Here is a 26,096-nt window from a genome sequence, read left to right as displayed (position 1 = left end):
TCAACACAGAGCAAACACCACCTTCACAACTTGTTGGCATCAACACATTCAGCCTGGGCTAAACTGGGAGAATCAAATTGCTACAGTACCAAATCTCAAAATGCATAGCAGTAACCACGCCAGACAGACACATGAACAGTCCTGCAGTTAGCAAGAACAGCAAAGCAGATGTGAGGAGGCTTTGCCTTTTACTAAAACCAGTTAGGTTCTTACAAAACCACAGATCAAGGGTCCAAAATGGCAAGTATATTCCCCTCCATAGGTGCTGCAGTTCCTCCAGTATTTTGTGTGCAGTGTGGAACTATAGGTAAGTAGCCTCACTGCCTTGTGGGCAGCCTCAGAAGAGACAAAAGCTGTGGGAGTGAAACCTACACAGCAAATCCGGAGTGGAGCCCCTAAGGGGCAGGAATCACTGAACATCCTTCTGGCAGCTCTGGCAACCACGCTGTGCCAAACATACTGTTTCGCTTTCCTTTAGAATACATCAGTGATGCCAAGAGAGGGATCTTGACAACTAGGCATCCCGAGATCTCCTGGACTTGTGCCCTGGAGAGGTCACTTCCATTGTCCTTCGAGACAGACGGATGCCATTAGAATGTAGACTGCTCATCACCCTTCATAAATGCTGCCAGACCTTCTGAGTTTCTCCTGCACTTCAGATACTCTATGTAACCAGCCTATGTGCTCCACACCTCTCCGTACAGGTGGGTTGATTTTGCAAAGCAGGTCAAAGAACAGTTTAACTGGATTTGTGGGACTTTATTGCCACAGTTAACAACTTTGATATTATTGCCACTTCTTTGAACTACATGCCTCACCTTTCCTGTGATTGACAAGGGTTTCAACGATGGCATGGAGTTTGCGTAACTGCTGGTCTTCATTCTCAATCTCCTGAAACTTCTCTTCAAACCACTAGAAAGAGAACAAACATTTTGTATAGCAGAGGCAAAACCGACAAAACAATAAAGAAACTGCCCACTGAAGTTTCATGGCCTATGTCAGACGTCCAGGCACAGGACGAGAGTATACAGTGAATGTGAGGAAGAAACTTATGCACCCACAGAGCACTGCAGTGCCCAAGGGGGTAGTAGTGGCAGCACATTACTAAAGTTGGTAACCAATACATATTTCCACCATGCCTCTGACATTGAATAGCTGGGGGAAGTTACAAACCCCAACTCAGAACACACCTTGGCAAAAAGGGAACGTGTAGTTTTTAAGGAACTCAGTAAGTCAGGCAGGATCTATGGATGGGAATAAACAATCGACTTTTCAGGCTGAGACCCATCAGGATTAAAGGCCTCAGCCCAAAATAATGAAACTTTATTGCTCTCCATAGATGCTAGCCTGCTAAATTCCCCATCATCGTGTGTGAGATGCTCTGCATTTCCATCCTCCGCATAACCTCTTGCTTAATGTGTGCAGCTTTAAAAACTGAATACACAGAGAACCAGGAACAAGGAGCAAACCAATACATCTAGTTGCAGTCACATTTTCTTTCTAGGGTCCAGGCTGCTGACAATAGAGCACTGTCCCCGGTGGGCCACATACTCAGCAGCCAATGCAGCCAATGTTCCTGTACCCACCAGCTCCCCCCCGCCATCCCCAATACCCCACAAGAGGGCAAATATATTGGTAAATGAAAGGTAACAGGTTAATTACCTGGAACTGGCCATAGACGGGACAGGACTAGTTGATTGACATGTACAGCCATAAAGCAGAACCATTCACAGCAGCATCCAGTAGTGTTAGGACCTTCCAGTTAGTCAGGGGTTCCCAACCTGACTATAAATAAGGTTGGGAACCCATACAAGTGATGGAAATTCTTATACAACTAGGAGGCACAAAACACTTACGATGTCAGACTCGTTCATCTTTATAGTCATCTTACTGACAGCATCAGCAGCTTTGTTGACCATCCGAAGGAGACCAGCACCACTCAGAGCCTGAGTGTTTACTGCACGCGGTAACTGAAAAGCAATTTCAAATATTAGCATTAGACAACTCTACACAAAGAGCATTCCCTTCAAAATTTCAACATCTTCAACAAATAAAGCCACAAGACACAAAGGCTGTCAAGTCTATTCCACCATTCCTTCAAGACCGACTTATTTTCGCTGTCAATGCTATTTTTCTGCCTTCTCTCTGCAAACTTTGATGCAGTTACTATCAACCTCCACTTTAAATATACCTTTGCCTCCACAGCTGGCTGTGGCAATCAATTCCATAGATTCACCACCTTCTGGCCAAAGAAATTAGACCACAAGACATGAGAGCAGAAGCAGGTCATTCAGCTCATCGAGCCTGCTCCGCCATTCCATTATGGCTAATTTATTATCCCTCTCAACCCCATTCTTCTGTCTTAATTTAATTTTGTGATGCAGTAGAGTAACAGACCCTTCCAGACCAATGATCTGTGATCAATCACACTCGTGTGACCAATTAACCTACTGACCCATGCCTTTGAAATGTGGGAGGAAACTGGAGCACCTAGTGAAAACTCACGTGATCACAAAGGGCATACAAACTCCTTACAGACAGTGATGATAATTGAGATGTGATAACCACTGTGCTGCTGTGCCTTCTTCCCATAATCTTTGACACCCTTACAAATGAAGAATGCATCAACCTCTGCTTTAAATACACCCAATATTACGCATTTTTGAGAGGTTTCTAATCAAACCAACAAGCATAGTGGCTAGATTCAAGCAGCTCAGTAACCACACTACCAATGCTGCCCTGGAAGAGTCAACAGTCAGAAGAGAAGTCAGAACAGAAGAGTCAGGTATAGTTTCCATATGGTACAAGCAATTGAGTGGGGAGTTGATAAGGATGTGGGAAAAATTTGCAAAGAATAAATGGAATGAATGTAGGATTAGTATAAATGGGAGTTCCTTAAGGTTGTTACAGTTGGGTGGGGGTAGGGTGGTGGTGGGAACAAGCTCCTACTACCTATTTAATGCTCCCAATGGCGTGCGCCTCAAATAGCTTCTAACAACCACGTCCAGATCCTGACCTTCACGTGTGGCTTAGCTACTAAGCCATTTCTACTGACACAGGGGCAAAGATGGGTTACTGGAAATTTAAAACCAGTTGCTTCGGGCAGATGGGACTCATCAGCCGTGGTTGGCAGCTCATCCACGAGAACAAAAACCTCTGATCTCAAAGTTCCGCTGCCTTGTGTCTATGCTCACTCATGGGGATGGCTTTGAGAGTAAACCCAGAGTTGGAATACCCAAGGCAGTCCTGCATTGAGTTCAACGCTGGCTGGCAACCCCTGCCACTCCGTTGATGCCAAACTGTATCAGTCTCTGCCGTTCCATTGCATTCGTCAGCTACGTGGAGAAGGAGAGCCAGCTACAAGGGCAACAGCTTGCTTTCCATGTCATACAAACATAGAAAATAGGTGCAGGAGTAGGCCATTCAGCCCTTCGAGCCTGCACCACCATTCAGTATGATCATGGCTGATCATCCAACTCAAAACCCTGTACCTGCTTTCTCTCCATACCCCTTGATCCCTTTAGCCATACCTAACTTCCTCCTAAATATAGCCAATGAACAGGCCTCAACTGTTTCCTGTGGCAGAGAATTCCACAGATTCACCACTCTCTGTGTGAAGTTTTTCCTCATCTTGGTCCTAAAAGGCTTCCCCTTTATCATTAAACTGTGACCCTCGTTCTGGACTTCCCCAACATCGGAAACCGTTCAGATAATAATTTGTTTTCCCGTTCTTGCAACCAAAGTGGATAACCTCACATTTATCCACATTAAATTGCATCTGCCATGAATCTGCCCACTCACCTAACCTATCCAAGTCGCCCTGCATCCTCTTAGCATCCTCCTCACAGCTAACACTGCCGCCCAGCTTCGTGTCATCCGCAAACTTGGAGATGCTGCATTTAATTCCCTCGTCTAAATCATTAATATATATTGTAAACAACTGGGGTCCCAGCACTGAGCCTTGTGGTACCCCACTAGTCACTGCCTGCCATTCTGAAAAGGTCCCGTTTACTCCCACTCTTTGCTTCCTGTCTGCCAACCAATTCTCCATCCACATCAATACCATGTGCGTTAAGTTTGCACACTAATCTCCTGTGTGGGATCTTGTCAAAAGCCTTTTGAAAATCTAAATATACCACATCCACTGGCTCTCCCCTATCCACTCTACTAGTTACATCTTCAAAAAATTCTATAAGATTTGTCAGACACGATTTTCCTTTCACAAATCCATGCTGACTTTGTCCGATGATTTCACCTCTTTCCAAATGCGCTGTTATCACATCTTTGATAACCGACCCTAGCATTTTCCCCACCACCGATGTCAGACTAACCGGTCTATAATTCCCCGGTTTCTCTCTCCCTCCCCTTTAAAAAATTGGGGTTACATTAGCCACCCTCCAATCCTCAGGAACTAATACAGAATCTAAGAAGTTTTGAAAAATTATCACTAATGCATCCACTCTTTCTTGGGCTACTTCCTTAAGCACTCTGGGATGCAGACCATCTGGCCCTGGGGATTTATCTGCCTTTAATCCCTTCAATTTACCTAACACCACTTCCCTACTAACATGTATTTCCCTCAGTTCCTCCATCTCACTAGACCCTCGGTCCCTTACTATTTCCGGAAGATTATTTATGTCCTCCTTAGTGAAGACAGAACCAAAGTAGTTATTGAATTGGTCTGCCATGTCTTTGTCCCCTATGATCAATTCACCTGTTTCTGACTGTAAAGGACGTACATTTGTCTTGACCAATCTTCTTCTTACTGTTGTACTGCCCTGGCCTGTATATCAAATGTAGATAGCTATGGTCCATATATCCATGGTCAACACTGACCAATGCAGTGGCCTCGAGCTCAAGTGTAAATTGCTCATGGTTAACAAGGACTGAGTGGACTGAAGGGTCTGCTTCACTACCTTTGTATTTGGAGCCATTTTAATTTCTGATGCTAATTATCCAAGATTTAGCCAATAATTAGAACTTCCCAGAAACTCAGACACAATGAAGGGTGCAATACCCAATGAAGGACCTCAGTTCAAAACATTGACTGTTTATTACCCTCCATAGCTGCTGCCTGACCTGCTGTATGTGTTACAACAGAAGTTCCCAGGAGCTCAGTATCAGAATAAACCGGTCTGGATACATGGACCGTAGAGTAGAGCCAGATCAGAGACTGATTCTACACCACGAGGCACTGAAAACCAGGGCAGATCAACCCCCACCCTTTGCTTTGGCGAAGAACCTCTGAAGGAGCAGAGCAGACAAATACTGAATATTAACAGAGCAACACGGTCAACCAACCCTCCTAATGGACTCCAGCCATCTGGACGTGAGGGAGAATCTCTGGTTAAATCTTCAGTAACTGGCTTCAATTAGAATGCCACCAAATTTTATTTTGCTTAATTTTATTTGGAACTATGGCATGGAACAGGCACTCATGACCCAACGAGCCTCGCCACCCAACAACTCATCAATTTAACCCCTAGCTAATTATAGGACACTTAACAATGACCAATTCATTGGTACGTCTTTGGACTATGGGAGGAAACTGGAGCACCTGGAGGAAACCCCATGCACACATGGGAAGAACTTACAAACGTGCTTACAGAGGATGCCAAGACTGAACTCCAGAACTCCGATGCCCTGAGCTGTAATAGCACTATGCTACAGAGGCATCCAACAACAGCACAGACATGGGCCATCATTACCCAATCCTTCATAAATCCTGTTTAAAATTCTTCACTTATTCTTATCAACTCCCTCTCCCCCACACACTTGGGATGATTAGCGGTTAATTCACTTACTAACCTGTCAGTCTTTGGAATGAAGAACATAGGAGAAAGCTGGAACATCTGCAGTCACAGGGAGAACATGCCAAAATCCACACAGTCAGCACCAGAGACAGCAGTTCTCCAAGTTGTTGCACTGTGCTACGAGGAATCAAATCTTGTGGGAAGGTGGGAGGAGAACTGGGGTTGGGAGAGTTAATAAATTAGCCATGATAGAATGGCCTTATTCTGCTCCTACATCTTAGGGAAGCACTCAAAGAAATAGAGGGTCGAAACAATAACACAAGAAGGTAAGTCAGAGATATGTCGCTATTGTTAGACTGTCGTTATTGCTGTCATATATCGCTGATGTTAGACTGTTGCTAAACTGGAAGTGCTGATATTTAGAAATTAAAAAAACTGCAGATGCTGGAAATCTAAAATAATTCAGATCAGCAGCAGCTGTGGAAAGCATAGCCTGGGGTCTGCTCAGTCTCATCGTCTGCTATTCCCCTCCACTGCATTCCAAACCACCTTGCATTGAGCAGTTACCTCATCTTTTTCCAAGAATTCCCTCACATCAGGATCCTGTAATAGTGTGGGATGTTTAATGATCCGCTGTAAATACCTGGAATGATCAAAACATTGGATGTTAAGTCTGGAGTTTATTATTTTGATAATTTAATACTGCTTTTGTACAAACTTCATTACACCAAGGCTTACAATTAAATGCATGTTCAATATTGGTAACAGCAAGAAAGATATTAGCTGCCTTCTCAGTATGCTTTAGAAATGTCTAGTCTAATCCCGAACAGGAAATGTCAGAGGCTGGCACATTCTGTAACAGTGTACCTAATTATTGATTGTTTAGAGGTAGTGCAGAACAGGCCCTTCTGGCGCCACCCAGCAATCCCCGATTTAACCCCAATATAATCACAGGATAATTACCCTGATGCTTTTGGATGCTGGAGGTAACCAGAGCATCTGGAGGAAACCAACTTGCACATGGGAAGAACAACCAAACTTTCTTACAGAAGACACTGGAATTGATCTCCAATGTCTCAAACTGTAACAGCATCACACTAACCTCTATGCTACTGTTATAACTGTATGTTGTGTGAGTTTCATGCAGTGTTGTGCTCCTTGGTCTGGAGGAATGTGTTTCATTTGGTGATATATGTGTACTATACATGGTTGAAATGGCAATAAACTGAACTTAAACTAATACCACTGATTATCAGCAACCATGACAATTAAAGATTAGCTTATTTTATCACATGTATTTTAAAGCAAATACACAAAATGTGTTGTGTGTAAAACATCCGTTTCAGGTACTGGCCAAACCCACACAATATTGAGTTTACATCAGCACACCTACAGTGGTGAATAAGAGCAATTTCTCTCTCAGTAACTTGTGGCTCAGGTGCCACCTGGTGTAGAAAGGCTGAAACTGCAGGAGGGCACAGACCTCATCAGCTGAAAGAGTATAGCTTTAATTATTCAAAGTAAATTTATCATCAAAGTATTTATATGTCACCATATGCAATCCTGAGATTCCTCGTCTTGTGGGCACACTCAAATCCACAATAAAATAATAACCATAATGGAATGAATGAAAGACCACACTAACAAAGACCGCATCAGCCAGTGTGCAAAAAACAAACTGTGCAAAAACCAAAATAAATAATAAATAAGCAATAAATAGAGAACATGAAATTGTGAGTTGACTTCTTGACAGCAAGTTCAGAGGTTACAAGAACAGTTCAGTGGTGGAGCAAGTGACGTCATCTCCATTGGTTTAAGAGCCCGATGTTTGAGAGGTTAGAACTGTTCCTGAATCTACAATTGCGAATTACAAGTGCAAGTCCTGAGGATACGATACCTTCCTCCTGATGGCAGCAGGGAGAAGAGAGCGTGACCTGATTGGTGTGGGATGATGCTGCTCTTTAATGTGACAACACTGTATATAGATATGCTCAATGGTGTGGAGGGCTTTACCCGTGATGACCTGGCCATATCCACTACATTTTGTAGGATCTTGTGTTCAAGGAGAGTGGCTGTGATGCAATCAGTCAATATGCTCTCCACCACACATCTGTGAAAGTTTGTCAAAGCTGTAGATGTCATGCTGAATCTTTGTAAACTTCTAAAGAAGTAGAGGCACTGCCGTGGTTTCTTAATAATTTCACTTACTTGCTTGTCCCAGGACAACACCGAGGAACTTAAAATTGCTGACCTCTCCATCTTTGATCCCCTGATGAGGACTGGCTCGTGGGCCTCCGATTTCCTCTTCCTGAAACCAATAATCAGCTCTTGCTGACATTGAGTAAGAGGTTGTTGTGCACCACTCAGCCAGATTTTCAATCTCCCTCCTATATGCCAATTCATCACCACCTTTGACTTGGCTGATGACAGTGCTGTCGTTAGCAAAGTTAAATATGGCAGTAGAGCTGTGCCATCTGAATAGATTGTGTTCAATCTGAACTGACTGGGTCTGCAAGTGAGAAAATTGAGGATCAATTGCACAAGGAAGTACAGGTCATCCCCAAGTTACGAACGTCCGACTTTCGGACAACTTGTACTTACGAACCGAGGAAGGAGAACGCCGTCCGCCATTTTAAGTCAGATCGCAATGCTGTCTGCCATTTTAAGTCGTTGCTGTTGACACTGTGTTGAGCGTTTAACTTCGTATTTTGCTTAAATTTTTCTTAGCAGGATTCACCCTGACCCCACCCCCCTTGTTCCGGTCGGCTGGTGGCGCATGAGATCAGTGCCGGGCTCGAGAACAGAGGTTTCCAAGTTCAATTTAGTGTCAGACCACTCCTGTGCGGGTTGATGTTGATCCAGTGACTCCCGTACCATCCGTGCCAGGTTGATGTCAAGCACGCAACTCGACCTCGTAAAAAAACCCTCCAGTTTAAATTCCCACACGGAATATTGTGGAGGATCAAATACCCAAACCCAGCACAGCCCCCACTTGTCCCAGTTAACCTGTCTCAGTGCAGTGGAGTTTAGGACCCAGGGATTTCTGTGCGGTGGTCCTTAGGACCCAGCGGACCTTGGAAGCCAGCACAGGTCAGGACCCACCGCCCGCAGTGTTTCTGTTCCATTGACAGGAAGCAATCGTGATTGAAAATAAAATGGAAATAATAAAGCATTTGGAAAGAGGTGAAACGCCATCGGTCATTGGAAAGGCGTTAGGCTACAGCTGGTCAACAATCGGAACAATTTTAAAGGATAACGGATAAAGTGAGAATAATGGAGCATGTGAAAGGCCCTGCCCCAATGAAAGCTACAATTATTACTAAGCAACGCAGTGGTTTAATTATTGGAATACATAAGTGTTTTATATGCATAGAAAGGTAAAATATATACTATATACTAAGACAAGCGTTTGACTAACTGACACTAAATAATACCGGATGTACTTGTTCTGACTTACATACAAATCCTACTTAAAGACGGACTCAGGAACGTAACTCGTATGTAACCCAGGGACTTCCTGTATTGAGGTCAAGGTCTTGAAGCCTATTGATTAGTTTTGAGGGGATGATGATATTGAATGCCGAGCTATAGCTGATAAAGAACATCCTGATGTATGTATCTTCGCTGTCCAGATATCTCAAGATTGTGTGAAGAACCAATGAAAAGGCATCTGCCGTTGACCTGTTGCTCCTATAGCCAAATTGGAACAGATCCAAATCACTTCAAGTAGGAGTTGATATGTTTCATCACCAATCTCTCAAAGCACTTCATCACAATGGATACAAGTGCTACAGCATGATAGTCATTGAGGCAAGTTACCATGATCTTATTTGGCACCAGTATAAGTGAAGCTGGCTTGAGGCAGGTGGGTATCTCAAACTTACAAATTGAGAGGTTAAAAATCTCAGTGAACACTGCAGCCGGTTGATCAACGCAGGTCTGTAGCACTCACAGGTCTTTAGTTTCACAGCAGACAGCAGCCCTGAACCTCCACATTGTTAAACTGCAGGAAAGTCACACATTCTGACTTGTTAAACAATATCATTTTCTCCTCTCACTGCCCCAGCCACTAAGGGGCCACAGAGAGAGAAGAACAGAACTAAAAGGGACTGAGCTGTAAACTCAGCCAGCTCCATCATGGGTGCTGGCCTCCCCAGCATTCAGGAAACCTTCAAAAGGCACTGCCTCAAAACTGCAGCATCCATTAAGGACCCCCATCACCCAGAATGTTTTTACTGCTATTATCAAGGAGACTTAAGAGCCTGAAGATGGCAACACAACATTTTAGGAACATATGACCCTCTGCCATCAGATTTCTGAGTGGACCCTGAACCCTATCTATTTTTTTCTGCTCTTTTTGAACTACTTATTTAAAAATATATACACACATACAAACTTCACAACATATGCCAGTGATATTAAACCAAATTCTGATTAATTTACAAAGGAACATTTAAGAGAAACAACAGAATGAATACAGGACAGTAGTACCATTCATGAAAGAGAATATGCCCTTGGTTTCAGAACCACAGCCAGCCTTGCACAGCATAGATAAAGGGGTTATTTTCAATGTCAAATCCTTCAGGGACCGAGATGCCAGGAACAGCTGGGTAGCTCACTATCAGTGGTGCAAAGTTTGTTTAGTCTGGGTAAGAATAGAGCGCTGAGCCATAATATTCTTCACTGCAGGGAGCAAGCTCTACATTCATGACCACTCCATTCCTCCCATGACGACAGAAGTGAGGTGCTAGTTTTCAGAGAAAGCTGGGAGCTTCAGGAATAGGACAGGTGGAAGTACAGGGAAAGGCAAGATTGGTGTTGGTGGGGTGGGGGAAGAAAAACCACCTGCAGTTACTGACACCAGGAACTACATTTCTCTTTGGCAATTGTAAATACGGAAATTGAGAAGTGAAATTTGACAATGGAAGTATAAAGAGCACAAGGGTGGATTTGATAAATTTCAGAATGAAACTAAATTCCAGCAAGGAAGCAATTCTTCAGAGTGCGAATCAGCCAATTTTCACAACTTCACTTTCAGCCTTCTCTGCTGAATATATTGAAACGACGTTATTTTATTTAGGTACAACACAGTAACAGGCCCTTTCTGCCCAAAGAACCCTCACTACCCAATTACGCCCATGCAATCTTTGGAATGTAGGGGGTACTGAGCATCTAGAGAAATCCATGCAGTCACAGGGAGAACGTACAAACTCCTTACAGAAATTAGAACAAGGGTTGCTGGACCTGCAAAAGCATTACACCACTCACATCTGGTGGGTCATTGCCACAAGTACTCCCGCCATCTCAAAAAAAAATGGGAAGAAGATGTGAAAAGACAGACAATGGCTAGAGCCAAGGATTTGATGTAACCCACCCACCCAAGTTCTGACGCTGATAATTTTAAAAACCAGAAACCAACAATCACTGAACCATGGTGTCACAGTAGAAGCAGTTAGTACACCTTGGAGTGTTCTGAAGTTTAGTTACAGCACTGTCTGCAAGGAGTTTGTACGTTCTCACGAGGGCATGGGAGAACCTGTTCCCTCTTCCAGGTGCTCCACTTTCTTTCCCCAGTCCGAAGATCTGCTGGTCATTGTAAATTATCCTATGATTAGGCTAATATTAAATAGGTGGGCTACTGGGAGCTGCCAGAACAGCCTGTTCCACGATGAATCTCTAAATTAAACAAATAAACAAACACTGCTGTTTTAACTAGGCAACCAGAAAAGTTTAGAGATTGCTCACTCTGCTTTGCAAAACTGATCTATACGTGTATACCAGAAAACCTGTATACACGAGGGCAGATTAGCTCCCATGGACAGACAATTGTGCTTATAAAATGTGCTGCAGGTATATGCCTTGCTAATTGACATGGACTGGATCCAACAGGAAAGCCTAGAATTAAAGCACATTTCAGGCTACCTCCTCAAGCTGCCAACTTCACTATGGATTTACATAGTGGCTGTAAGTGTGGTACGTCCTTTATGATTATACCTTAAGAGTTTCAGTTTTCAGCCAATTTTCTTTAGCAGAGGTTGAACCTACATTTATCATTCATCCCTGGTATTTCAGTCAGTCCCTGTTCATTGACAGCCCTGGCAATCTACTGCCTCTGGATGCAACAGCAGTAGGCTTTATGCCATGATGCCCTACATGATATAGTGAATTCAGGTAGCACAGTAAACACCCACTGGTGCTGACCTCCAGTGTTTGCTTGGTAGAAGACATGTTGGACCAGGGCAATATCCCACACACCAACAATATAGAGGCCATGTTACTCAGGGACCCAAGTCACACAAAAAAGAGAAAGATAATATTACTTATGTTGCTTTTATGTTACTGTGTTTTGCACCTTGGCTCCAGAGGAACACTGTTTCATTTGGCTGTATGCATGAATGGTTGAATGACAATTAAACTTGAACCTGCCACAGGACATGAAATGGCCACTTGGGCAAACCATTTCATCCACCTCAGAATATTTAACTCTGATTCTCTGGAAGGCCCAAACTTACTTGCAGGGCTAATCCAAGTCTCTACTCAAGGAAGAATCAAAAACCCCATTGAACAGCAATTCTGCAGAGAAGTGAGATCCATCTTCCAAACCCCAACTGCAAATTCCATTGGGATGGAAGATTCTAGCTCCTCAGCTCCTGGTTCAAAAGATGTTCATCTTGACAGCTTCAATGCTGCATCATCCTTGCATTCAACGAGGGCTGGAACATATTACACACACACACACACCCTATAAAAAGTATTCACCCCCTTGGAAGTCCTTTATGTTTTATTGTTTTACACCACTGAATCACAGTGGATTTAATTTGGCTTTTTTGAAACTGACAGAGAATCTTTCTGCTGATCAAAGTGAAAACAGCTCTCTACAAACAGATACAAATTAATTGCAAATATTAAACAAAATAATTGATTAAGTATTCACCCCTTCAAGTCAGTATTTAGTAGGTGCAGCAATTACAGCCTTGAGTATATGTGGTTACGTCTGTATCAGCTTTTGCACATCTGTACACTGCAAATTTTCCCCATTCTTCTTTACAAAACTCCATCAGATTGCATGGGGATTGTGAGTGAACAGCCCTCTGTAAGTCCAGCCACAACTTCTCAATTGGATTGAAGTTTAGACTGACTTGGCCAATCCAGAACATTAACTTTGTTGCTTTTAAAAGCCATTTCTGTGTAGCTTCGGCTTTATGCTGTGGTCATTGTCTTGTTGGAACACAAGTCGCAGTTCTTTCGTGGACTGCATCAAGTTTTCCTCCAGAATTTCCCTGTATTTTGCTGCATTAACTTTATCTTCCCAAGCCTTCCAGGGCCTGCTGCAGTGAAGCATTCCCACATCATGATACAGCCACCACCATGCTTCACAGTAGGGATAGTGTGTTTTTGATGATATGTGCTGTTTGGCTTACGTAGCCAAGTATAGCATTTAGTCTGACGGCCAGAAAGCTCAATTTTGGTTTCATCAGACCATAGGACCTTTTTCCAGCTGACTTCAGAGTCTCTCACGTGCCTTCTGGAAAACTCTAGCTGAGATTTCATGTGAGTTTTTTTTTTCCAAACAGTGGCCTTCTCTTTGCCACTCTCCCATAAAGCTGTGACTGGTGAATCACCTGGGCAACATCTCAGCCACTGAAGCTTGTAACTCCTCCAGAGCTGTCTTGGGTCTCTTGGTGGCCTCCCTTACGAGTCTCCTTTTTGCACAGTCACTCAGTTTTAGAGAATGGCCTGCTCTAAGCAGATTTACAGCTGTGCCATATTCTTTCCATTTCTTGATGATAGACTTGGTTGATTCTTAATGATTGGAAATCTGAAGGTCGAACCTGACTAGAGGGCTCAAAAAGAGGATCTTCATAGCAGTCAGAGTCCATTCTCAGGTACGGATGTGAAATGTGGACACTCACCAAGACCATGCAAAAGTCATTATATGGTTACTCTACATGAATTCTCTGGATGGCTCTTGATGTGAGTTGGCAACAGCACATGACGAACGTCGAGTTCTATGACGACAATAGACAATAGGTGTAGAAGTAGAGCATTCGGCCCTTCGAGCCTGCACCATTTTGAGATCATGGCTGATCAATTACTATCAATACCCAGTTCCTGCCTTGTCCCCATATCCCTTGATTCCCCTATCCATAAGATACCTATCTAGCTCCTTCTTGAAAGCATCCAGAGAACTGCCCTCCACTACCTTCCGAGGCAGTGCATTCCAGACCCCCAAAACTCTCTGGGAGAAGTAGTTTTTCCTTAACTCTGTCCTAAATGATCTACCCCTTGTTCTCAAACCATGCCCTCTGGTACTGGACTCTCCCAGCATCTGGAACATTTTCCTGCCTTGTCCAATCCCTTAATAATCTTATATGTTTCAATCAGATCCCCTCTCAATCTCCTTAATTCCAACGTGTACAAGCCCAGTCTCTCTAACCTCTCTGCATAAGACAGTCCAGACATCCCAGGAATTAACCTCGTGAATCTACGCTGCACTTCCTCTACAGCCAGGATGTCCTTCCTGAACCCTGGAGACCAAAACTGTACACAATACTCCAGGTGTGGTCTCACCAGGGCTCTGTACAAATGCAAGAGGATTTCCTTGCTCTTGTACTCAACTGCCTTTGTAATAAAGGCCAACATTCCATTAGCCTTCTTCACTGCCTGCTGCAATTGCTCACTCACCTTCAGTGACTGATGAACAAGGACTCCGAGATCTCTTTGTATTTCTCCCTTACCTAACTCTACACCGTTCAGATAATAATCTGCCTTCCTGCTCTTACTCCCAAAGTGGATAACCTCACACTTATTCACATTAAACGCCATCTGCCAAGTATCTGCCCACTCACACAGCCTATCCAAGTCACCCTGAATTCTCCTAACATCCTCATCACATGTCACACTGCCACCCAGCTTAATATCATCAGCAAATTTGCTGATGTTATTTTCTATGCCTTCATCCAAATCGTTAACGTAAATGGTAAACAATACCGAGCCCTGTGGCACCCCACTAGTCACCACCTGCTATTCCGAGAAACACCATTCACCGCTACCCTTTGCTTTCTATCTGCCAACCAGTTTTCTATCCATGTCAATGCCCTCCCCCCGATGCCCTGAGCTTTGATTTTACCCACCAATCTCCTATGTGGGACCTTACCAAATGCCTTCTGAAAATCAAGGTACACTATATCCACTGGATCTCCCCCATCTAACTTCCTGGTTACATCCTCGAAAAACTCCCAACAGATTAGTCAAGCATGATTTACCCTTGGTAAATCCATGCTGGCTCGGCCCAATCCTATCACTGCTATCTAGATATGCCACTATGTCATCCTTAATAATGGACTCTAGCATCTTTCCCACCACTGATGTCAGGCTGATAGTTCTCTGTTTCCTCCCTCCCTCCTTTCTTAAAAAGTGGGATAACATTAGCCATTCTCCAATCCTCAGGAACTGATCCTGAATCTAAGGAACATTGGAAAATGATTACCAATGCATCCGCAATTTCCAGGGCCATCTCCTTTAGTACCCTAGGATGCTGACCATCTGGACCTGGGGATTTGTCAGCCTTCAGTCCCATCAGTCTTCTCATCACCGTTTCCTTCTAAATGTCAATCTGCTTCATTTCCTCTGTTACCCTATGTCCTTGGCCCATCCATACATCTAGGAGATTGCTTGTGTCTTCCTTAGTGAAAACAGATCTAAAGTACTCATTAAATTCTTCTGCCTTCTCTCTGTTTCCCATAACAATTTCATCCAGTTCATTCTTCAAGGGCCCAACATTGTTCTTAACTATCTTCTTTCTCTTCACATACCTAAAAAAGCTTTTGCTATCTTCCTTTATATTCCTGGCTAGCTTGCGTTCGTACCTCATTTTTTCTCCCCGTATTGTCTTTTTAGTTAAGTTCTGTTGTTCCTTAAAACCTTCCCAATCATCTGTCCTCCCACTCACCTTAGCTCTGTCATATTTCCTTTTTTTTTTAATGCTATGCAATCTCTGATTTCCTTTGTCAACCACTGTGGCCCCTTTCCCCCCTTTGAATCCTTCCTTCTCTGGGGGAAGAACTGATTTTGCACCTTGTGCATTATTCCCAAGAATACCTGCCATTGCTGTTCCACTGTCTTTTCTGCTAGGCTATCTGTCCAGTCAACTTTGGCCAGCTCCTCCCTCATGGCTCCATAGTTTCCCCTGTTCATCTGCAACACTGACACCTCCGAGCTGCCCTTATCCTTCTCAAATTGCAGATAAAAGCTTATCATATTGTGATCACTACCTCCTAATGGCTCCTTTACTGCAAGATCACTTATCAAATCCTGTTTCATTACACAAGACTAAATCCAGAATAGCCTTGCCCCTGGTCGGCTCTCATACAAGCTGTTCCAAGAATGCATCCCTTAGGCACTCTACAAACTCCCTATCCTGTGCTCCAGCACCAACCTGATTCTCCCAGTTCACCTGCATGTTGAAATCCCCCATAACTACTCCGACATTACCTTTTGCTCACGCCAATGTTAACTCCCTATTCAACTTGCACCCAATATCCATGCTACTGTTTGGTGGCCTGTAGACAACACCCATTTGGGTCCTTTTGCCCTTACTGTTCCTCAGTTCTATCCACACAGACTCTACTTCTCCTGACCCTATGTCCCCCCCTTGCAAAGGACTGAATCTCATTCCTCACCAACAGGGCCACCCCACCCCCTCTGCCCACATTTCTGTCCCTACGATAGCACGTATACCCTTGTACATTCATTTCCCAGGTCTGATCTCCCTGCAGTCACGTCTCCGTAATCCCAACAACATCATAGTTACCCATTCGCACCTGGGCTTCAAGCTCATCCGCTTTATTTCTGACACTTCATGCATTCAGATATAGAATTTTTAACCCATTTCTCCTCTCTCTGTTTGAATCGCTGCCTATTGTGCTTAACCCAGCTCCCCGAACTCCCATCGGGCTATACACCCCTAGAATTTTGTTGTCCTTCCTAAATTTACTTATTCTTTCAATACATTTAACTCCATGTTCCGTCAGACCATCCCTCTGTACGAGTCCTCCTTATCACTTGTTCCGCCCCACCTTCCTCTACTACACACTTAATATTCCGGAATCGTGTAGTCCCCACCAGTCCTTTACCTTCCTCTCGCTATTCTCTCTCACATTCTGGATCCCCGCCCCCTGCAAATTTAGTTTAAACTCCCCCCCCCCCCCCCACCACCCCAAGAAGCACTAGCAAACTTCCCTGCAAGAATGTTAGTACCGCTCCAGTTCAGGTGTAAACCGTCCCTTCGAAACAGATCCCACCTTCCCTGGAACAAAGCCCAACTATCTACAAACCTGAAGCTCTCCCTCCTGCACCATCCTCTCAGCCACGTGTTAATCTTTATAGTCCTTCTGTTCCTTGCCTCACTCGCACGTGGCACAGGTAGCAATCCTGAGATTGCTACCCTGGAGGTCCTGCTCTTCAGCTTCACACCTAACTCCCTACGCAGGACCCCCTCACTCATCCTACCCACGTCATTGGTCCCCACATGGACCACAACATCTGGATTCTTGCCCTCCCTCTCGAGAATAACCTGCACCTGATCTGTCTCGGACCCCAGCACCAGGGAAGCAACACACCATCCAAGACTCCCGATCTTCCCCACAAAATCTCCTATCCGCCCCCCTGACTATAGAATCCCCTAAAAATACTGCTCTCTTCTCTTCCCTTCTCCCCTTCCTAGTCGAGGGTCCAACCTCAGTGCCAGAGACAGGACCACTGCAGCTTGTTCCTGGTAGGTCATCCCCACCAACAGTATCCAAAACGGTATACTTATTTTTGATGGGAACAGCCACAGGGGTGCTCTTCTCTCTCTGTCTGCTCCCCCTGCCTCTCTTGACTGTCACCCATTTGCCTACCTCCTGTCTTTTCGGTGTGACTGCCTCCCGATAACTCTTATCTATCTCTGCCTCTGCCTCCCGAATGATCCGTAGTTCATCCAGCTCCTGCTCCAATTCCCTAACTCAGTCTGACAGGAGCTGCTGCTGGATGCACCTATTGCAGGTGTGGTCATCAGGGACAACTGTGTTGACCCCGACCTCCCACATACTGCATACGGAGCACACCACTGCTCTAACTGTCTCCCCCATTACCTGATCCTATATTAGTCAGAATAAATGAAAAACAGGCTTCTTGCCGAAGTCCTCTTGCGCTGAAGCCCGCTGAGCCAAAGCCCAGCACTCTGCTCCTGCGCACTCTGCTGCCCACTCCTGAAAGTGGGCCGCTTCTTAAAGCCCGCGCTTGCACAGCTTTTCCGTCCTCCTCAGGTATTCTCCAGGTAGGTCCGAGGGTCTCAGCCTACCTACAACGGCTGATCCTACGATCTCCAGTCATCTGTCGATCACGAGCACTCCTTACTCCCGCTCCACTGCTCGCACGACCTACTGATGCTCACTACTAAAATCAAGGCAAGAAGACTGCAACTAGCAGGGCACTGTCTACACCACCCTGAGCTACCTGCCAGTCTAGTCATCATATGGGAGCCCAAGCATGGGAGGATGAACCCTGGGCGCCCTCCCAAGACTATGGTCAACACGCTCCTAGAAGATAGCGGCGCAGCTAATGTAGATGAACTAAACACACTGATGAGGGAGAGGGAGTAGTGGAGAGTCCGATATCATGCCCGACGCCAGCCCCCTAGGCCTGAGTAGCAGTAGTAGACTTAACTGTACTCTAAGGGATATTCAGTGACTTGGAAATTTTCTTGTATCCATCTCCAAACTTGCGCTTTTCAATAACCTTTCTGTGGTGTTGCTTGGAGTGTTCTTTTGTCTTCATGGTGTAGATTTTGCCAGGATACTGACTCACCAGCGGTTGGACCATCCAGATACAGGGGTACTTTTACTACCATGAATTGAAATGGCCTTGACGGTACACAGGTCTTCAAAACCAGATCTCCATTTAACTAATTATATAACTTGTAAAACCAAATGCCTGCATCAGTAATGATTTTGTGTGTTATATCAAAGGGGGTGAATACTTATGCAATCAATTATTTTGTATTTTATATTTGTAATTAATTTAGATCACTTTGTACAGATCTGCTTTCACTTTGACACAAAGGATTCCTTTTCTGTTGATCAGTGTCAAAAAAGCAAAATTAAATCCACTGTGATTCAATGCGGTAAAACAGTAAATCATGAAAACTTCCAAGTTTGGGGGGGGGGGAGGGGTGAATACTTTTTTTTATAGGCACTGTACTTACTGTAATTCATTTTTTTCTATATTTATCATTTATTGCTATGTACTACTGCTGCAAAGTTAATGAATTTCATAACATAAGCCAGTGATATTAAACCTGATTCTGACTCTCATTGACCACCCTCAGTGGCCTCTGGCTCACAGGCCTTCACTCAGTTCAAAGCCTCTATGCTCTCCCTTGGCTGAAGTGCTCCAATCTTGACCAAGTTGTCAGTCATCAACTCGTAGTCTTCAAGACCCACCAAAGAATAGATACAGCCTGGCTCACCGGCAGTTCTTCCAACCTCAACTCTGAAAGTCTGGTATTTCAATTGCTAGATTAGACTGCTTGTTATTCTCTTTGCAGCTTTACAATCAATTCTCTGCTACTTATATACATATACATGAGAAAGTCCGCAGATACAGGAAATCCAGAGCAGCACACCGAGGAACTCAACAAGTCAAACAGCATCTATGGAAATAAATGAACAGTCAATGTTCTAGACTGATAACCTTTCTTCAGGAATAAAGGAAGGGGGAAGACTCCAGAATAAAAAAGTGGGCGAGGGGAAGGATGACAGCTAGTGATCAGCGAAGCCATGAAGACAGCCATGGTGAAAGGCTGGAGAGGAAGGAATCTGATAAGAGGAGAGTGGACCACAGGAGAAAGGGAAGGAGGAGAGGCACCAGGATGAGGTAATAGGTAGGCGAGAAAAGGCAAGAGGCCAGAGTGGGGAATAGAAGGGGGGAGGGATTTTATTTATATTTTTAAATGAAATTGAAACTGATATTCATGCCATCAGGTTGGAGGCTACCCAAATGGATCAAGGTGTTATTCCTCCACTAGGAGAGGCATAAGAGGCAGCCATGGACCGACATGTCGAAACAGATATATGCAATTGTTTAGTATGCTACCTGGTAGCTGCAGTACCTATATACAGTTGTTCAGCATGTCCTCTAGTCTTAACATCCTGGAAAGCTCTGGAAGCTTCTCTGGTGCTACATTATTTGAAAATGCGCTCTTTTAGGCAAATCAGAATGGAATGTTTCTTATGTGTATAAATAGCTGACTACAAGGCAGCATCACCTTTTTAGTTTTTGTTTTAACTTCTGCAGCTTGTTTCTGTTCCTGTTTTCCAGTTTTCCTTGATCTATTAACGCTTAATAAAATGATAAAGACGCAACAAATTTTGTGCCTCTTTCCTGACTTCTGAAAGAACCTTGGATTAAAAACATCGAAATCCAACAGAATGCACAGTCCTTTGGAAGCTATACCACGCTTTGCCTTGGTTTCCACACTCACCGTTCTAATGCTGCTCTCCTCCGCTCTAGGAACTCAGCTGAGGAGGAATCTTCTTTCCCAACTTTTACTTTGGTCATACCTTACCAAACAGAAAACAGGATTAGGAAATGGGAAACTAGAGAGTGGAATTATGGTTATGACAGGTAATCAGCTTTCTAATAGTGTATTGGGGCTTCTCAGTCAAGGACGGGGACAAGCTCCAGGCTGCTCGATTTGGTATTTCTACATTTCAATCTGATACCAAAGTAATTTTGAATCCTCCAATGACCCAGATCATTTCAGTTTATCAGAGCAACCTTCTTGCAGCTGTGTAGTGCCACAGTAACATAACTGTTAGTGTACCGCTATTACAGCTTGAGGTGTTCTGGAGTTCAATATAGAACTCCATAGAATGTAGGGCTTTTCCCCGGCTGCTTCAGTTTCCTCCCACAGTCCAAAGATGTACTGGGTAGGTTTATTGGACATTGTAAATTGTCTCGTTATTAGGTTGGGATTAACTGGGGTTGTAGGGTTGCTAGGGTGACGTGGCTTGAAAGGCCAGCTCTGGGCTGAATCACTAAATGCATAAAGAATCCTATACTCCCCACAGTCCCATCAACTCACCCACCTGCACCAGGAGCAGACAAGTGACCTACTTTGGGAATGTGGCAGGAATGACTTGCAGCAGACTGAAAAGCATGTAGTTATTAAGAAAGAGGGCATGCTGGAGCTTTCAGAAAGCATCAAGTTGGATAAGTCACCGGGACCAGACGAAATGTACCCCAGGCTACTGTGGGAGGTGAAGGAGGAGATTGCTGAGCCTCTGGCCATGACCTTTGCATCATCAATGGGGACAGGAGAGGTTCCGGAAGATTGGAGGGTTGCGGATGTTGTTCCATTATTCAAGAAAGGGAGTAGAGATTGCCCAGGAAATTATAGACCAATAAGTCTTACCTCAGAGGTTGGTAAGTTGATGAAGATCCTGACAGGCAGGACTTATGAACATTTGGAGAGGTATAATATGCTTAGGAGTAGTCGGCATGGCTTTGTCAAGGGAAGGTCGTGTCTTACAAGCCTGATTGAATTTTTTGAGGATGTGACTAAACACATTGATGAAGGAAGAGCAGTAGATGTAGTGTATATGGATTTCAGCAAGGCATTTGATAAGGTACCCCATGAGAAAGTAAGGAGGCATGGGATCCAAGGGGCATTGCTTTGTGGATCCAGAACTGGCTTGCCCACAGAAGGCAAAGAGTGGTTGTAGATGGGTCATATTCTGCTTGGAGGTCGGTCACCAGTGGAGTGCCTCAGGGATCTGTTCTGGGACCCTTACTCTTTGTGATTTTTATAAATGACCTGGATAAGGAAGTGGAGGGATGGGTTTGTAAGTTTGCTGATGATACAAAGGTTGGAGGTGCTGTGGACAACACTCGGAGGGCTGTCAAAGGTTACAGCGGGACATTGATAGGATACAAAACTGGCCTGAGAAGTGGCAGCTGGAGTTTAACCCCGGTAGGTGTGAAGTGGTTCATTTTGGTAGGTCAAATATGACGGCAGAATATACTATTAATGGTAAGACTCTTGCAGTGTGGAGGATCAGAGGGATCTTGGGGTCTGAGTCCACAGGATGCTCAAAGCAGCTGCACAGGTTGACTCTGTGGTTAAGAAGGCGTACAGTGTATTGGCCTTCATCAATCATGGAACTGAATTTAGGAGCCGAGAGGTAATGTTGCAGCTCTTGAGGACCCTGGTCAGACCCTACTTGGAGTACTGTGCTCAGTTCTGGTTGCCTCACTACAGGAAGGATGCAGAAGCTATAGAAAGGGTGCACAGGAGATTTACAAGGATGTTGCCTGGATTGGGGAGCATGCCTTATGAGGATAGGTTGAGTGATCTTGTCCTTTTCTCCTTGAAGTGAAGGAGGATGAGAGGTGACCTGATAGAGGTGCACAAAGTGATAAGAGGCATTGATTGTGTGGGTAGTCAGAGGCTTTTTCCCAGGACTGAAATGGTTGCCACAAGAGGACACAGGTTTAAGGTACTGGGGAGATCTCAGGGTTACGTTTTTTTTTACTCAGAGAGTGGTGAGAGCGTGGAATGGGCTGCAGGCAACGGTGATGGTGGTGGATACAATAGGGTCTTTTAAGAGGCTTTTAGATAGATATATGGTGCTAAGTAAAATAGAGGGCTATAGGTAAGCCTAGTAATTTCTAAGGTAGGGACATGTTCGGCACAACTTTGCAGGCCAAAGGGCCTGTATTGTGCTGTAGGTTTTCTATGTTTCTATGAAACACTAGCACCCAGGGTAAATCTATTCGGTTTAAGGAAAATAATGGAAAATACACAACAGTAGCACCAAACTACTAACTGTGCCACTAGACCATCATGAATTAAGGTCCACTGGAACCTAAACCCAGAATCATCAAATGAGAAGTCCCAAGCACTACCCATCACTGAAGATTTGCCTATTGGGAAGGTCTAAATTACACTGATTAGATAAACATCTCTGGTGATAGAAATCACTTACACAGTGCATTAGGTTCAGAGCACTCGGTGTGAAAACTTTTCAATCCCCTTTGTACAATTTTCCCTCCGAGTAGAACAGCACAGGTAAAGATTCCATAAAACACCACTCCACACAACATGGGACAAATTCAACATGTAAATTTATAGAACAATGCTGGGAAAATGAAGGCAAGACAAGACAAGACACCATCTACAGACAGGAACAGCAGTCAGTAATACGGCACACAAACAGTCCCTTCAGCCCAACTGATCCATGCCGAACACAACATCCTTCTTGTTAGACCCAATTGCCTGTGTTCAGCCCAAAACTCTTCAAGCACCTGTTCAAATGTCTCTTAAAATTGTATCCACTTTGACCACTTCTTCTGGCAGCTCGCTCAATGTGCTCATTACCCTCTAAAATTATCTCTCAGATCTCTCCCCTCTTATCTCGTGTCTCTGCTCTCTAGTTTTGGATTCCCCAGCCCCGTGGAAAAGAGTATGAACAGCAACCTTATCCACACCTCTCATTATTTTATAAACTCCTGAAGTCACCCCTCTTTCTCGTACACTCCAGGGAATAAAGATCCAATATGGCCAACTTCCTACAATTCAGACTCTCTAGTCCAAGCAGCTTTTTGCACCCTCTTCAGCTTTAAAATGTATTTCCTATAACAGCCTGACCAAAACTGTACATAATACTCAAATACAATACACAATAAACAATAGAGAATAGGTGCAGAAGTAGACCATTCGGCCCTTCGAGCCTGCACTGCCATTTTGAGATCATGGCTGATCATCTACTATCAATACCCGGTTCCTGCCTTGTCCCCATATCCCTTGATTCCCCTATCCATAAGATACCTATCTAGCTCCTTCTTGAAAGCATCCAGAGAACTGCCCTCCACTACCTTCCGAGGCAGTGCATTCCAGACCCCCACAACTCTCTGGGAGAAGAAGTTTTTCCTTAACTCTGTCCTAAATGACCTACCCCTTAGTCTCAAACCATGCCCTCTGGTACTGGATTCTCCCAGCATCTGGAACATATTTCCTGCCTCTATCTTGTCCAATCCCTTAATAATCTTATATGTTTCAATCAGATCCCCTCTCAATCTCCTTAATTCCAACGTGTACAAGCCCAGTCTCTCTAACCTCTCTGCATAAGACAGTCCAGACATCCCAGGAATTAACCTCGTGAATCTACGCTGCACTTCCTCTACAGCCAGGATGTCCTTCCTTAACCCTGGAGACCAAAACTGTACACAATACTCCAGGTGTGGTCTCACCAGGGCTCTGTACAAATGCAAGAGGATTTCCTTGCTCTTGTACTCAACTGCCTTTGTAATAAAGGCCAACATTCCATTAGCCTTCTTCACTGCCTGCTGCAATTGCTCACTCACCTTCAGTGACTGATGAACAAGGACTCCGAGATCTCTTTGTATTTCTCCCTTACCTAACTCTACACCGTTCAGATAATAATCTGCCTTCCTGCTCTTACTCCCAAAGTGGATAACCTCACACTTATTCACATTAAACACCATCTGCCAAGTATCTGCCCACTCACACAGCCTATCCAAGTCACCCTGAATTCTCCTAACATCCTCATCACATGTCACACTGCCACCCAGCTTAATATCATCAGCAAATTTGCTGATGTTATTTTCTATGCCTTCATCCAAATCGTTAACGTAAATGGTAAACAATACCGAGCCCTGTGGCACCCCACTAGTCACCACCTGCCATTCCGAGAAACACCCATTCACCGCTACCCTTTGCTTTCTATCTGCCAACCAGTTTTCTATCCATGTCAATGCCCTCCCCCCGATGCCGAGCTTTGATTTTACCCACCAATCTCCTATGTGGGACCTTACCAAATACAATCTCACCAATGACTTGTATAACTACAGAATGTCTATGCTCCCAAATTCAAAGCCCTGACTGAAGGCCAGCATGCTGAACTCCACCACCATGTCCATTTGCAGTGAACTTTGCACTCATACTCCCAGGGCCCCCGTTCACAACACCTGTCAGGGCCCTGCCATTCACTGCACAAACCCCTACCCTTTATCTCACAGTTACCCAAACTGAAATGCATTTACCATTACTCTGCCTATTTCCCTGACTGATCCATTCATCATAACCTGCCTGTCAATGAAACCTCTAATTTAGTAAATTCACTTACTGTTAGGCACAGGAGTACATTCAGCCAGAGACTCATTCCACCGAGATGTAACACTGAGCGTCATAGGAAGTCATTCCTACCTGTGGCCATCAAACTTTACAACTCCTCCCTCGGAGTGTCAGACACCCTGTGCCAATAGGCTGGTCCTGGACTTACTTCCACTTGGCGTAATTAAGTTATTATTTAATTATTTATGGTTTTATATTGCTATATTTCTACACTATTCTTGGTCGGTGCAGCTGTAATGAAACCCAATTTCCGTCGGGATCAATGAAGTATGTCTGTCTGTCATGCCATGTACAATTTAAATTTACATAAATAATGAATTTATTTAGAAATGAATAGTGCAGATTATTTGGTTTCTTGCTTTGTGGCTGCCTATAGACAAATTTCAAGGCATATAACTTGTACATCCTTTGATAATAAATGTGCTTTACTTTGAATCTATGAGTGAGAGGTCCCTCGAGTATCTCACTACTCACAGTCTTCCAGTCAACCTTCAATCATCATCCTCTTTCCTGATTTCCCTCAAACCTGGTCTTAACATTTACATTCTTTGAGGGATTTTTTTAGTATCCAGGTGCCAAACCGTGATGTATGCTTCCTTTTCCTTACCAGAGCACCAACATCTCTTGCCTACAGGGCTCCCTGAGCTTAGTATATTTCTACCTTTCACTCCAAGAGTACCTGGGCCCTTGATATGACCTCCCACTTGCCTGCTGTTCTACTGCCTTTGAACAGAATCATCCAGTTGACCCTAGCTCGATCCTGCCTAATGCTCTCTAACTGGCCCTACTCAAGTCAGGACTTTGACCTCTGGACTTGTTCTGCCTTTTTCCATGATTATTTTAATACTAATAGAATAGTGGTCACTGAATCCAAAGAGCTCCCCAAATGCCACTTCAATTACTTGGCCTACCTCATTCCCCACCAGGAAAGCCAGCATTGCTCCTTCCCGAGAAGTCCCTCAAAGTTCCAAGTAAATTATACAGGTATATACATGTCACAATACAAAACCAAGATTCATTTTCTTGCGAGCATACTCTATATTGCAGAGGAAATTGCCTTGAATCCATCTCACAAATTGCACCACATCCAGGCCCCATGCAATCTGAATGGCTCAGTCAGTACTGGGAAAATTGAAATCACCTGC

At 44.2% G+C, this 26,096-nt stretch overlaps 1 protein-coding gene across 3 annotated transcripts in view; it reads right to left on the bottom strand.

The window, feature by feature from the left end:
- Positions 1–26,096, bottom strand: part of LOC132378752 (sorting nexin-1-like) — a 117,977-nt gene that overhangs the window by 11,998 nt on the left and 79,883 nt on the right. For all 3 annotated transcript variants that reach the window (XM_059945886.1, XM_059945887.1, XM_059945889.1), the window contains exons 8-11: positions 20,278–20,356; positions 6,321–6,396; positions 1,857–1,970; positions 819–912 (exon numbers count right to left, since the gene is read on the bottom strand). In XM_059945886.1, coding sequence (XP_059801869.1) covers positions 819–912; positions 1,857–1,970; positions 6,321–6,396; positions 20,278–20,356 — 363 coding nt within the window. The remainder of the gene's footprint in view (positions 1–818; positions 913–1,856; positions 1,971–6,320; positions 6,397–20,277; positions 20,357–26,096) is intronic.

Source organism: Hypanus sabinus, chromosome 21 (genome assembly GCF_030144855.1).
Source record: "Hypanus sabinus isolate sHypSab1 chromosome 21, sHypSab1.hap1, whole genome shotgun sequence".
Taxonomy (NCBI): domain Eukaryota; kingdom Metazoa; phylum Chordata; class Chondrichthyes; order Myliobatiformes; family Dasyatidae; genus Hypanus; species Hypanus sabinus.
Note: the sequence above shows the minus strand (reverse complement) of the source record. Positions and strands in the feature narration are given on the sequence as shown.